The sequence below is a fragment of the Fundulus heteroclitus genome, chromosome 12, assembly GCF_011125445.2.
Source record: "Fundulus heteroclitus isolate FHET01 chromosome 12, MU-UCD_Fhet_4.1, whole genome shotgun sequence".
Taxonomy (NCBI): Eukaryota; Metazoa; Chordata; class Actinopteri; order Cyprinodontiformes; family Fundulidae; genus Fundulus; species Fundulus heteroclitus.
In genome coordinates, this window is record NC_046372.1 from 8,818,891 (window position 1) to 8,833,862 (window position 14,972).

General features: G+C 38.6%; 1 protein-coding gene across 2 annotated transcripts; it reads left to right on the forward strand.

Annotated features, from left to right (window-relative positions):
- The first annotated feature begins 2,461 nt into the window (after positions 1 to 2,461).
- Positions 2,462 to 12,837, forward strand: znf131 (zinc finger protein 131). Of its 2 annotated transcripts, none has more exons than XM_036143885.1 (9): positions 2,462 to 2,574; positions 4,353 to 4,500; positions 5,031 to 5,132; positions 7,001 to 7,142; positions 7,269 to 7,371; positions 8,718 to 8,873; positions 8,963 to 9,338; positions 9,484 to 9,614; positions 11,982 to 12,837. In XM_036143885.1, the coding sequence occupies exons 2-9, from the start codon at positions 4,371 to 4,373 to the stop codon at positions 12,504 to 12,506; spliced, it is 1,665 nt and encodes a 554-aa protein (XP_035999778.1). In that variant the 5' UTR covers positions 2,462 to 2,574; positions 4,353 to 4,370; the 3' UTR covers positions 12,507 to 12,837. The 2 variants fall into 2 exon arrangements, with proteins under 2 accessions (XP_035999778.1, XP_035999777.1); XM_036143884.1 differs by lacking the exon at positions 2,462 to 2,574 and adding an exon at positions 2,649 to 2,801.
- The last annotated feature ends 2,135 nt before the right edge of the window (positions 12,838 to 14,972 follow it).

A 14,972-nucleotide genomic window follows, 5' to 3' on the forward strand; every position in this document is an offset into this window, starting at 1 on the left:
TTCGTACATTTATCTAAAGACAGATGGCAGATGACCGTTAACACTAATCCTGGTGCTGGTTCTGCTGGAGGTTTTCCTCCCTGTTAAAGGGGAGTTTTCCTCTCCACTGTTGCTTCATGCATGCTCAGTATGAGGGATTGCTGCAAAACAATGCAGACCACCCCCACAGTGGTTCTACATTCTTTCAGCAGGAGTGAATGCTGCTTGTCAAGACTTGATGCAATTTGCTGTGTTTCCTTAGATAGGAAACACTTTAACCAATCTGCCAGTTTGATTTGATTGAATATGACTTTTTTTAAAGTGCCTTGAGATGACATGTGTTGGGAATTGGCAATATATTGATAAAATTGGATTGAATTGAATTGATTGTCACTGGTGTTACCCATAACGAATGTAACACTTTTGCAGATCAACATAAAATACTTTTGTGACATGATAACACCAGTGACAAGGCTGCAGGGGACAACAACTTTTTTAATAAATGTTATAATATTATTTTGGAATTTTGCTTTAATATGTAATAGGCCTATATATCATATATTTGATAGTTATTTATATATTTTTGCATTTTGAATGGTAAAAAAAACATATTTTTTAAAACTCAAAAAACAGTTCTTTCTTTCAATAAATGAAATTTATTGAGCAATTTTGTGGTGGTTGGGATACAAACTAATTTATTAAGAAGCAAATGTTAAGTTATATTTCTTTAAATCCTAGAGACATCAAAATGGATGTTTCTGTACAGTGAGCCTGATACTCATCTTTTTTTTAATATCTATCCGAAATATACTGAATAGACCATTCTTATAAAAGCTAAAACAATATTTCGATCCCCTTAAAAGTTTTTTTTTTTTTTTTTATTATTATAAAAAAAAACCCCAACAACACACAAAAAATATTTCCATGTATTTTGTGCATGGCAAAATGTGCAATTATTTGGAAGGTTAGGGTTAGGGGTGGTTTAGTATCACAATAGCAACTCCCTGTATCAGTTCAATGATCATAACAGTTTGGTGTAGGGAGTCAAAAGCAAGGCAGGGGCCGACGCACGGCAGTCAAGAGCTCGTTGGTTTTCGCTGAGATCAGATAGAAGGTATACACCACATAAAAACATTTATTCTAGTAATGTGTTAGCAATGATTTGTATTGGAGTTAGGTCAGGGTTAGGGGTGGTGTTAGGCATGGTAGAGTAAGGGGTAGACTTAGGTTTACAAGTCCCACAATCCAAAATATAAATAATTTGCCAAATAAATGTTTTTAGAAAGGGTATTTCAGATGTCTACATAACCCTGTCAAAAATATAGATTTATTTCACCTAAAATAATGAACTACTTCAAACAGCAATGACCTTTCACCCAAAAGCTTCAAATACAAAGCAGAGGAGTAAGTCCACATGTGCATCCAAATCAATAAAAGGATGATTCAATGAGATAAACCTAAAAGTTTTGGCCTGTGTCCCAAACTGTATGACTTGCAGAAGACTGTAAAAATGGGAAATCCTCACAATCTGACAGATTTGGAGAACTTTTTGTAAGGCTTGTGGGCAAATATTTTGACATCAAGCTTTGCCATGTTGATACCAAAGCTGCTTGTTTAAACTTGTTTAAATAAAATATTACTTTAAAGGAGAAATAAGCAAATTTTCATCACTAGATGGAGCTTGAGCACTGTCTGTAGACCAAAACAACACATGTATCAAGCCATGCCTGTCTTTATGGCACCCATTTCCCCTTCTCATCCCTGCAGATATTTCCAAAGAATAAATACACAGCAAAACGGCATCACCTTTTGGAGGAACGTGTCTAGTGAATAAGTAAGCAACTCATAACTTTATAATGCTGTTAGCATGAGATCAGTTTGATCTGATGGGCGTGCTCTCCGCCATTTTCTACTTGGAGATGGCTTTTTATGGACAGAGAGTGGGTAAGCCCTGAGTGGCAGCTGTTTACATGCACGTACGCACATGCGCGGCCGGCCCAGCTTTGTAAATAGACTGGAAAAAAACACAGAGGGGTGTGTGTGATGTTTAACCATAGTTCATCTAAAAAGATACATTTAGTTCTTCACAAAACTGTTTTTTATTAAATTCTATCTAACAATGACATTTCGCTTATTATTTCCATTAATGCAACCTGACTGCAGGTTATTTTTTATATTTTTTTTTTTCCTGTGATAATAAATTAGTTTCTTTTTCAGCGGAATTGGGCATATGCAAGTGCAAATTCTGTTATGTAAAAGGGAAAAAAAATAAAGTTTTAAAAATAATAATCTGATTGTTAAAAAGAAGTTAAAAAATCATGCAGAACCAGCACACAATGCCAACAGAGCTACCTTTTACATCAAAGACCTACTTTAGTTACAGTGGGTCATTTTGATTCAATTTGTAGCTTCTTTTCGTTCACGTTTGTCTCTTAGCAACGCTCCAAGGCGTCCTTCTTCTGTTTGCAAGGGGTTCTGGGAAACCGAGGCCTGTGGGCCAGAACGACCGCCCTTTTTGGAGCAACGAGAGTAGAACAGCGCTGTGGGAAATATAATCGCGAAGCTACTTTCTAAATCAGTGGACGCCTACTTGAGGTATGTCTAGCGATGTTTTCCAACGCATTATTCGACCCACAACGGTCATAATCGGGAAATCTCTCTGCGAAAAGTGTATTTTAATGCGCGGATTGATGACGTAATGTTGATTGTCAAACTCGAAATGGCGAGTGTGCTAAGAGGCCCGTTAGCAGCAGAAATAATGATGTTCGTCGCTCTTTTATGCTTATCATATGGAGACGGTTGTAGCGTTTCATCGACTCTGGGTAAGTTCGATCGTACTTGTGAGTTGTAGTTGTGATTGTATACAAATAAACATTTTATTCGTTTATGGAGGGCAGGGTACGAATCTAAGCTAGCAAAGCTAACGTTAGCTCCATGTGTCAACAGGAAGGAAATAGTTTTTTCTCAAACACGGCGGAGCAAATATTTTATTTTAAGTGTATGAACTTGTTGGTTCATTTTCATGCTAACTCTATTGGCAGAAATCTTGTATTGTAAAATTACACACCAGCAATTGGATGTAAAACAAACAAAAAATGAAGCTAAATAACAGCTAATGGTTAAAAGCAGTAAAACCCTACGGTTGACAGCAAAACAACAACTTTTCAAGTTACGTAAAATGTCCACAGAACGTAAATCTCATCTGAACATTTCACTAATAATAAATTTGAGTTTAATGTGTACGTACGGTTCCATTCATCTGTTATGGGAAAGCACAGTTTGGTGTTTAGAACAATATGTGTTCATAGTAATGCTCCTCGGCTAATTGCCTCCTTCACACGGAAAGCATCCAACTAGAATTCACTGGGTTCCTTCGTACAGGAAATTCAAATGTTGTCAGTGTTAGTACAGTCAACACTTCCCTTAAAGGAGAGAGCAGGCGCATGAGGGCACTAGTGTCGCTGAATGGGGAAATGTAATTTAAGATAATGCAATTTATGAATAAGCCTGCATTTGTCCCGTCTCTCGCAGTGCTGTCATTTCAGCAGGTTAAATCTAAGCAAGGCTATTTTGTTGGGCTGTGATGGCAGCTGATATCAAATTCAAGAACATGAATGCATATGTTTTGCAGAATTAGTTTTTGGGTGTAGACTAAGAATTGCGTTTGAATGGTTTATGTTGAGGATTTATTTAATAGTTACTTAATATTTTATTTAATATTTTAGTGTTTCATAACAATGAATAATATATATTTGTTCTGCCTTTTACTATAGATTGAAAATGTAAAAGTTAAAAAGTCTATAGTAAAAATACAATAATGATCCCTGAGTTGCAGGGATGTCTTTCTCTGCATCACTGCAAATCTGAAAAAAGTCTGTAAACAAAATCCAGCAAGAATGAATTGTAGCAAATCTCCTGTACTTCTTTGCAAGATAAAACTTAATTCACTGATGTGTTTTGCACACCTGGAAAAATATTTTTTTAAATTATTTTTTTAACATGTAACAGAACAAAAATAAACATCTATCCTGCAATGTGAATCCATAATAGATGACTGCTGTGCCAAACTTAATATTTGCTGTATTTTTTTAGCATACCTTTACACCTTACTGATGCTAGAAAAGCCTTAAGGGAAGAGTCCTCCCATGCACTAACAAATCTGCTAACGATGATGTTTTTAGTTTTAAACCAGCCAATCTCGGCTCATGCCTGGTCAAGTGTAAATTCAAGTGATTCCAGTAACCACAGAGCTTCCCGATAAACCTCTCGATTTTAGTGTCTGCTTTCTTTTTAATACTGTTTCATACCAGTACTCGTGGTTTAAAATGATATCAACTAATACTAATTGTCGCACATGCTCCTCTTTTTTGCAGGGCAGGGTCAGGAGAACAATGGCGGCGGGGGAAGAGGAGGAGGTGAATGGAGTCAGCGAGTACCCGGGGCTCTACAAAGTCATGATGGGCAAACTAAACGAACAGCGACAACTGGATCAGTTTACAGACATTACTCTCATAGTGGATGGTAAGTACAGTGCATGTGTGCTTTCTTGTTTTCCACATTGCGGTGCATTTTAAAATAGAAATTGTGGTAGCTTCACTCTGTGAGCTTTTTAGTAGAAAGTACTCTTAATATCCAGTTTAGGCTGTTTAGAGAAAACATTACGATAGATTCCAGTTTGCTACCTTTTCTGTAAAACTTTTACTGTCATGAATCTAGTTCTGCCTAGAGCGTTTTGTTGTGTGATTAATCTATAAATGGACATAATTAAAAAAAACTGAGCCGTGTAGTCCTCCATCATTACTCTGCTTTACAGAAAGCACTTTTATTTTTATAGCATAGGCTACTTCTCGTGGGGTGCCAGTTTAGAGTTTCATTCAAATGGGCATGCCACTTGTGCTCCGTGCAAGGATGCCATTCCAAAGTTTATCTGCTTGGGAGAGGCAAGCTAAAAGTGCAAAAATGCTGTGGTTACCCAAGGGTTTTCTGTGATTTATTTGTATAATAAAGTTGGAACTCTGAAAGTTAAGTTGCATATTTGTTGCTTGTTGCAGGACACCACTTCAGAGCCCATAAAGCGGTGTTGGCAGCATGCAGTCAGTTTTTTCACAAGTTCTTTCAGGATTTTACCCAGGAGCCTCTGGTGGAGATAGAAGGTACTCAGTGCTTCTGTTAAAATTCGAGTTGAACAACAAGCAGTCACAGGTTTTTCTAGAAGAAACATGAACTTTGAAAGTGAAACCTATAATGATATGGGAAGTTACGCTCCCTGGTGGATAAATAATGTCATAGCAACATGATATAAAACCTGGAATTCTGTTTTTGTTTTGTAGTTGAATTTGCACTTGTCTGACTTTTGCTATTAATTGTGTGTAACTTTCTGTGTGTTTGCCACTGTCACACCCAAATTTCACCATTGCGGGACAATAAAGAAATTTTTAATCTTTATATCAGAACCAGCTCAAGGGGTCTACTACTGATTTAAGCTTGTCTTTTAAGTTTATATAACTTCAGTTGTTGTTCCTTCGTAATGGATTCTAGTATGTCAGACCTTTTATTGATGTAACTGAGGTAAAACAGCCCATTAAGTATGGAAATATTAGCCAATGTCTTTGATCTTATAGCGTTTTTATAAGGACAAAAATTAGATGTTTTTAATAAGATAAAAAAAATACACTTAGATGTTTTGTATTGAGTTTTTTTTTTAATCACTTTTGTTATTTCAGTTAAAGTTTATTTATATAGCGCCAATTCCCAACACATGTCATCTCAAGGCACTTTAAAAAAAGTCTTAATTAATCAAATCAAACTGACAGATTGGTCAAAAAGTTTTCTTATCTAAGGAAACCCAGTAGATTGCATTGAGTCTTGACAAGCAGCATTCACTCCTCCTGAAAAAGCGTAGAGCCACAGTGGACAGTCGTCTGCATTGTCAATGGATTTGCAGCAATCCCTCATAGTGAGCATCGGCTCAGTGTGAACGGTCATCTGCCCCGACCAGGAATTTTTTCTATGTTATAGAGTACCGGTTGATGATCTGCCTCCCCTGGATGGTGTCACAGCAAACAGAACGCCAGACCAGGCGTACCTTCTATGAAGAGAGAAAAGTCAGAGAGAACATAAGGTTAAAAGTTAAAATAACAACAAACAATGCAAACTGGAGAACAGTTGGAGAACTCAGCAGAGTGAGAAAAATGGACCCTGATGTTCTCCAGCAGCCTAAGCCTATAGCAGCATAACTGCAGAGATAGCTCAGGGTAACATGAGCCACTCTAACTATAAACTTTGTCAAAAAGGAAAGTTTTAAGCCAAGTCTTAAAAGTAGACAGGGTGTCTGCCTCACGGACCAAAACTGGGAGTTGGTTTCACAGGAGAGGAGCCTGATGGCTAAAGGATCTGCCTCCCATTCTACTTTTAGAGACTATAAGAACCACCAGCAGACCTGCAGTCTGAGAGCGAAGTGCTCTGTTAGGAACATACGAGGTAATCAGAGCTCTGATATATGATGGAGCTTGATTATTAAGGGCTTTATACGTTAAAAGAAGAATTTTTGATTTAGGAAGCCAATGGGGGGAAGCTAAAATAGGAAAATATCATCCCTCTTGTTGATTTTCATCAGAACTCTTGCTGCAGCGTTTTGGATCAGCTGAATACTTTGAACTGCATTTTGTGGACTTCCTGATAGTAAAGAATTACAATAGTCCAGCCTTGAAGAAACAAATGTGTGGACTAGTTTTTCAGCGTCATTCCTGGACAAAATATTTCTAATTTTGGCAACAAATCAGGGAGTTTAAAAAAAAGGAAACCATAGAAACCTGTTTGAAACGCGATTTAAATATTACCAGGTCAAAAATAACACCAAGTTTTTTTTACTTTATTACCAGAGGCAAGACATGCCTGTAGTCTAAGTAATTGATTAGATTCCTCAGGATTTTGGATAAATAATCCCATGTCGTCAGCATAGGATATAAAATTTTTGTTACGTTGTACTGAATTTACTCAATTGTTCCTTGACATTTCACAGGAGTGAGCAACACAGCGTTTCGCCAGCTTATGGAGTTCACATACACAGCCACGCTAATGATATGTGGGGAGGAAGAGGCACAGGATGTCTGGAAGGCTGCTGAATACCTCCAAATGCAGGAAGCCATTAAAGCTCTTAAGAAGTAAGACATACGCAGAACAACCAATCTGCTTGTACTGAGAAACTGTTATTGCCGTACCTAAGTGATGGGACTTTAAATTGACTGTTTAAACCACTAAATATCAGGCTGTTTCTGCTTATTTTAAAGAATACATTTCTCAAAGACAACGAGGAGTATGGCTAAAAAGAGGACGATTGCAGAAACGTCTAATGTGATTACAGAAACGTTACCGACTGTGGAGGGAGAGCAGGTTGGTATATTTATGTATACCTGTGATTATTTACTCATCAGTGTGTGCACAAATTTTTATTTATTACGGATTTTGTTTGACCTGAGCAGTGTCAAGTATTATAACGTCTATTTCAGATGATGTTGAGACACAGTCCCCTTTTTATGGTTAATCCATCCTCTTTGTGCTAACGCTTGAGAATTGGTACACTGACCTGAGGTTTAAAATCTCCCCCTTGATTTTTGCAAACCTTTTTCTTGCCATTGTGGCAAATAGCTCAATGTTTGTTTAAGATGACTGTAATATACCATATTAGACTGACGGGAAATCACAATATTATATTTTGTTGAATATTGCAACCTAATCAGTTGCATTTAACCAACCAAGAAAGAAGGCCCTGCTCTTAAGTCGACATCTTCAAGCTCGACTGACATGTGCAGCTTCCCACATGCACGCGTACCTTCTTGATGGAGGTGACCAAAATATCGAATTGCAGTCATTATCTTAATCCAAGCGTGTGCAATCACAAAGCACCGCCTGGATGTGATGTTTGAATTACCTTCAAACTCCCCAAGCGGATAATTTGGTAGATCAATCTGATGGTCTTTCTTTACCATCATCTAGATGCTAAAGCACTTAGAGAATAAGTAGGGTATGGCGTCTTCTCAGGAAATGTTGTTTAAACTTTCTTTCACTCAGTTGAGAATAGTTTGGTCTTTCAATGACAATAATAATAATGATCCACAACAAAATAAATTGGAATGGTCAAACTATGCTAACATTAAGCTTCTAGGATGGTCTCGACCTAAACCCCTAATAAGATTTCTGCTGTCTGCAAAGAAATCAACCAATTTAAATGAACACTGACATTTTTTGCAAGAAAGAGTGGTCAAATATTCAGCCGCATTTACCGTATGTTTCGGACCATAGGACACACCGGATTATAAAGGCGCACCATCAATTTTTGAGAAAATGTAAGGCTTTTAAGTGCACCTTGTTGTCCGACAAATACGGTGTTTTAGAAGATCGTTGGTGACTACAAAAAGCATTTAGTTGAGCTGCAACTTGCTAAAGAACGTTTAAGTAAAATATGAGTGGACGTGTCCGTTAATATATGTTCGATTGTAAAAGTATAATTGCTATGCTGTTAAGAGAAAATCTACTATTCTGCTAACCTTTTACACTAAACTTTTATTTGTAAAAAAAAAAAAAAAAGTCCCTGAAGTTGTTTGTTAGGTCATCATTCCTCCCTAGGAATACAAATAGATCCATCAAAGCCCTAAATACTCCAAGTCTATTGCATAAACACTAAGGTGTCCTTTAGTCTGCTCTAGTGGCATAATGCTAATTGATAAACTGTCTTGTAGGTGGAGATTGAAGTGGTGGAGACTGGCCTGGAGGAAGTGGTAGATGGAAAGACTGCACAAGCATCCGATGGCTCCGCTTTGGCTCTTCTCGCTGACATAACTAGCAAATACCAGCAAGAGGAGCCAACAATTCATGTAATCAAAAAGGATGAAGAGGTATTTGGTTTTGTTAATTTATAATATCGTATATTTGTATACTTGTCCCTGTAAAAAGCACTCTACAAATATCTGCCTTTGATTTGAAGGAGGTCCTGTATCAGGAGGAAACCGTGACGGCCTCCAAAGTACTGGAGAACGTTGGGGTCGTGGAAGTCCAGATCTCCCAACAAGACAACGTCTTCCGCTGCAGCAAGTGCGACCGTAGTTTTAAGATGTACTACCACCTCAGACAGCACATGAAAACTCACCTGGGCTCTATGGAGAAGCCTCACGTGTGCAACCACTGCGGGAAGGCCTACACGCGGGAGGGCGCCCTGAAGCAGCACATCAGCACGTTTCATTTTGACGCGGAGGAACTGTCTCGAGGGCAGAAAATTCAAAAGAAGGTGCACATCTGTGAATACTGTAAGAAGCACTTTGACCACTTTGGCCACTTTAAGGAGCACTTGCGCAAGCACACTGGTGAGAATTTGAATATAAAAACCAAAGCAGCTCAGTTAAATTCATTAACTTTTCCTGGGCTCTATCCGCAATGTGTGTGTTTATATACCCATTATATAATTATATATTCAGCATTAGCATATTTGGCCTTTTAATATTTTTCTAGGTGAAAAACCTTATGAGTGTCCAGATTGTCATGAGCGATTTGCAAGGAACAGCACACTGAAATGCCATATGGCTGCCTGTCAGAATGGAGCGGGAGCCAAGAAAGGACGAAAAAAGCTCTATGAATGCCAGGTACAGTTTGCCAATTTTTATTTTTTATTTTTTTTGGCTTTAGTGAAACCGTGTTGTAATATTTATTTATCTGGGGGAAAAATTATGCTCATATAAGAGGGGCACAAGGTGAGCTTCTCTCAGTATTCTGTGTTTTATATAGAGATGCACCAGAGATTATATAATTGCTCTTTTTATATATAAATAAAAAAAAAACACTTCTAATTTTGACAGAAATTTAGAATGACTTTACAACAATTTTGATTTGCAGTAAAATAGAGCCATATTTTATTTCTTCTCTAAAACGGCTCAAAGTTAAAGAGCTGTCTCTGCCCATCACAGAAAGCCTAGAGATGCAGTAAAATCCTCCATGTTTGAGATGGATGGATCTATCTTTAAACACAACTGAAAAGAATCGCAATATATCTCATTAACTCTTACAAGATTATTTTACACGTCTTATATCACAAGCTATTCCATTTTTCATTGAGGAGATAGTTAAAAAAGAATAGTAACTATAAATGAGCCTTAAGCAGCTTTTCTGCCCTTTTTATGATTATAAAACATTAGTACCACAGATGGTGTCAAAGCAGTTTTGGAAGAAAGCTGGAGTTTTAGCAGGATTTCCTGATTAATGGAAAAAACAGTGTTTGCAGCATTGAGATTTCAGAATTTCAGATTAAAGTGTAGCTTGATTAGTGCAGTTAGTGTCACTAACTTTAATTGTCTTTAGCTTTTTACTGTCTATCTCTGTAGAATTGGTAGACATTTACCTTTTACTATTTTGAGTTTTCCAAAATATTTCTAACATTTCCTAGTCCAATATGTTTAATAATGTAATTACTCCTGGAAAGGATAAAACGCAGCAGCATTGCAGATATAAGTTTAGCTTCCTGGTTTCTGCTGAAGTCCCTAGAGCAAGGGTGTCAAACTCATCTCTATATTGGGGCACTTTGGCATCATGAAGTCCTTAAAAGGGCCGGTTGCACATGTATAGATGATAATTTTGATTTCATAATTTCATTTCAATTCACATAGAAGTATAAAAAATGCTTAGTAACATAAAAGTAGCACCCTTAGACCCAGTTTATACAGTTTATCTGCAAAAAAGTTACACTTTAAACGCTCATCATTCTGCATTACTTTTTCTCTGGGTTCTTTTAATGAGTGGGGGGAAAACTGACATCTACTGGCAGGAAAATTTTACTACACACTTAAAAAATTCAACATTCGCTACAGGAGGCACAGTTTTAACCACTCTATACACATTAAAAGCATATACGCCCCTACTTTATCGCATGCTATGGCTTTTCTGGCTCTTGAGGGGGCCGAATAAATTGCCTTGACGGGCCGAAGAAAGTGGCAGCCTGAAGGAACAGTCAACATGCCTCAAACAGAAAACACAGATTCTGTCCTCTGAGCTTCCCGCGGCGTTTCTCCCTCCTCAGACTCATTTTCAACACCGCACCTTTTGCAGAAAATAGCCGAGTCTTTTTTCCGTCCGTACGGCTTCGGCACCTATTAGGTTGATCGAGCGTAAAATGAGCAAAACCAGGAGTCTTGTAGATTTTACTGTTTCAAAGGCCAGCGAGCACTTAATCTCGCAAACTCCCACGTTCAAGTTTTGTAATCCTTTGAAACTGACCGGGGCAATAGCCCACCACAGTTAGTGTCCATCATGTTGACCTATTACTGAGCCTATCAAATGACGTATTGGCCCATAATCTGTTACCTGACTCCGCCAGATAGATTTGCTCCGCATATCCATCTGGAAACCTTCCGTTGAAGTAATTTTGGGAAGGGGCGAAAATACTGGTTAGCTGATTGGCCTATGTTGGTGATAGACGGGCCAAATGAACCAATCAGATTCGTCGTCGCACGTAACAGAGCGACGACGAAAACACAACCACAAGCCAAGCTACTCTTGCTGCTGCAGGTAAAGGCTCGTTAGCTCAGCAAAGAAATACTCTGTAATTCCGATAAAACTTGCTCGATAGCCACGCTAACGCTAGTTTCATCGGCTGAAGCCGCCATGTTCTTTAGACTGAACTGTCACGCTTCTCGTTGCGTCACACCTCAACCCGCCTCAAAGCCAACGCTGATTGGACGTTCGTTTGGTGAACGGCTCCAAATTTTCTTTAACGGAGAGTAGCCAGACTGATCTGCGAGTGAAACCTTGAAAGCTCGCGAGATCAGGATGGTCTCACGAGGCTACATAATCTGTGGAATTTACATCCAAAGACAATTCTAAGATATGAGATTAATTGATTAACTTTTTTTGTCAAGAGTTTATCTATTACGTTTTGTCAGAAACGATGACCCACGTATTGATTCTACAGTGGTTTAATGGCCGATTCCCTCATTACCTTCCCAAACTGTCTCCTTCAGGTCTGCAGTAGAGTCTTTATAAACTGGGACCAGTTCAAGGAGCATCTCATGTGCCACACGGGAGAGAAGCCCAACCACTGCACCATGTGTGACATTTGGTTCACCGAAATGAGAGAACTGAAAGCGCACCTCAAAGACGTCCATTCTATCGAGGACCAGCCAACGGAGCAGCTGGTGATCACCGACCCGGCCGCGTCCGCCGCCCTCGCCATCGCCACGCAGCGCATGGAGGGCGGCGAGACGGTCCTGCTGGATGACGGCATTCACGTGGAACACGTCACGGTGGAGCCCGTGGACGTGCTGCACATGGAGGAGACCACGACGGTGGTGGTGGAGGACGGAGGGGTGGGCGGGATATGCGAGGAGGACCTGGAGAGACTAAAGCAGGCCGGCCTGCAGATCCAAGTGGTCCACGTGAACCCAGACGCAGGTGGCGAGGGGCACGTGGTCAACCCTGAGGTGGAAGTAGAGCTAGAGGAGGAAATGGTGAACCTTGAAGAAGCAGAGCAAGCGGTGGCTGTATGAGAATAAAGCGAGGATTGTCTTAAAGTACCTAAAGAATGATTACCAGTGTCAAACAATTTATTTTTTTTTTCTTTTTTTTTTTTTTATTACTGCAGACATCTTATTTTTATGGAATCCTGCCTGTGGGAACAATATATCCATACATGTAGCTGTCAAATCGAATGTCCATGTCTCTGCTTCTCCAAATCTTTTACGAGATTTCTGTTGTCAAGATTTCTGTAAAACATTGTATTTATTTTAAAGCTGCCCCCTCCACAATTCAAGGGTTCAGTGATTTGTTTTAATCTGCTGATTAAATTGTTTGTCAAATCAGAACACTTGCAATAACTGCTACTGGTGTTTGTCGCTTTGTTGCATTTTTATTTGCTGTTCTCCCAGTTTATTATAGCTTTTTTTTTTTTTTTTTTTTACAGCGACGATATGAAATAAAATAGGTTTTGAGAATAGGCTGGTGTTCCATCTCATCTGTACGAAGGTCGTAGGGATTTTCAAAAGGAGCGCAAAGACGGTTGAATGGATTTTATTACCTCAGCAGCTTGACATCTGAAACCTGCAGGACAGTTTGCTTCAGTGACCCAAGGTCGGGGAAACGGAGATGTTTAGGTTTTTGTTTAATTGCATCCATATTTTTAAAAAAAGTGAGTTTTTTTTTTTTTTTGGTTCTTTTTATTTCTGGAAATAGTTGTGCTATAGAACTTGGGCTTTCTAAGTATGCTGAAAAGGAAAAAAAACGAAGAAAATATATTTCTTTACGTGAGCGCTGCTTTGTTTGTAAAAAGATACAAAGTATTATTTTTATGAGGGGAAAATCCCATGTTTTGATTTGGAAATAATCTCACTGGTTTTGTGGGATTGGATGTCATGCGCACACTTTTTAAGACCCCCACCAATGTAAAAATGTACCATCAAAACCAATTGACAAGCTTAATCTAAAATCATTGCAGGAGTTATTGCTGATACTGTCTAGCCCCCTTTTTAATAGAGCACCATTCATTTCTATTTACTTTCGTAAGGTTTTCAAACAAGGATCTTTCACAATTTCTATTTGTATAACTTCTTGAAATTATCCAAAGTAATGTTTGTTTCGCTCCCTTTTTTGAGAATTTAGGTCTGTGGACTGTGATGCCTATAGAAGAAGGTTGAATTTTGTGTCTGGCAAACCATTTCTGCGTTGACACCCATTTATAGTTTTATTTTGGTAGAGGTTCATTTTATTTAAAGTGTCCTATTCCAAATAGTTTGTGATGCAAGGCTCTGAACATTTACAGAGCCTTTGTAAGTTAAAGGCCTGCTCAGTCGTATATTCTCCATCCTACTTCACAGTTTTTATGGGGAGCTTTTTCGAGTACTCCTTTGTTTTAACTCAAACCCAATGGTAGTGTTTGTCACTTAAATGCTTAATCTACAAAGCACATGATTCCAGTTCAGGACATAATACTTCAGCAGACTTACATTTTTATGTTTCTGATGGTTGGACAATAGTTTCTGACGTTCATCAAAGAACCAGATGGCATCTTATAGCTGTTATGTAGACCTGCTGACCTCAAGATGCCACACTTTGCTGAAGTTTTTTTCTTTTCTTACTATTCTTATCATCCACACTATACTGGGTGACAGGCCACTATGGGATGTCATATTCATATATGGAAATCAGGCATGGTTTGCTAGTGAAAATCCAATGCAAACTTTGACCAGTTTAAAAATCCATATCCAAAACCGGAATCGTTTCTCCAGTCATGATCCACATCTTCTGATTAATGCTGTAGGTCGCAACAATAGAGAGACAAATACAATCGAGAGCTTTTGCTTTTTTGACTCGGTCCTTTCTGCACTACGGCAGAATGGAGCAGGTTGAACTCTTGAACTATGTCACATTTTACCTTGTAAAAACTGACCTGATTAACTAACTAAAAAAAAGTAGAAGTTGGGGGGAAAAAAGCCAGTTGAAATTAACCAACAATTAACCAACAATATCAGAATCAGATATCCTTTCCAGAGGGAAATTGCTGTTTCAGTACCATAGTGAGATATTAAACAAAAACAAAACACAAGGATTTTTTTTTTTACCCTGAACTGCATCTAGTATGCTAAAACTAAAGGTTTGCTTTATTGTTTTTTCTTATTTTATTTTTTTTACAATTTTGAGGACATTAGTGTCCTGAAATAAAAGATGGGATTTACTGTAAAAAAGTTTGCATATATTTTCCAGGGGGTGCCAACAAATTTGTACACGTCAGTATGGGCGTCTAAAAACACTTCATGCTCTTCAGATTGAAAATAAGAAATCCTCCACGCTCCTGGTCCGCTGACCCCACGCTGAACCTTTCCCGTAGTCCTTTACAGTCATCGTGGGATCACGCTGCCTGACACATGCAGCTTCAATTACCTGCTTTGTATCGCCTGCCCGCTCATTGTGTCGGGACAACTCCCCCGCCTCTAGAATAAAACTGCCCCTAATTCGCCCTT

Excerpts from the sequence above, each read along its gene's own strand:
- znf131 (XM_036143884.1), top strand. The coding sequence starts at position 2,769 with ATGGAGACGGTTGTAGCGTTTCATCGACTCTGG. Across the intron at positions 8,874-8,962 it reads TAATCAAAAAGGATGAAGAG|GAGGTCCTGTATCAGGAGGA; the intron begins GTATTTGGTTTT and ends TTTGATTTGAAG. Across the intron at positions 9,615-11,981 it reads AAAAGCTCTATGAATGCCAG|GTCTGCAGTAGAGTCTTTAT; the intron begins GTACAGTTTGCC and ends TGTCTCCTTCAG.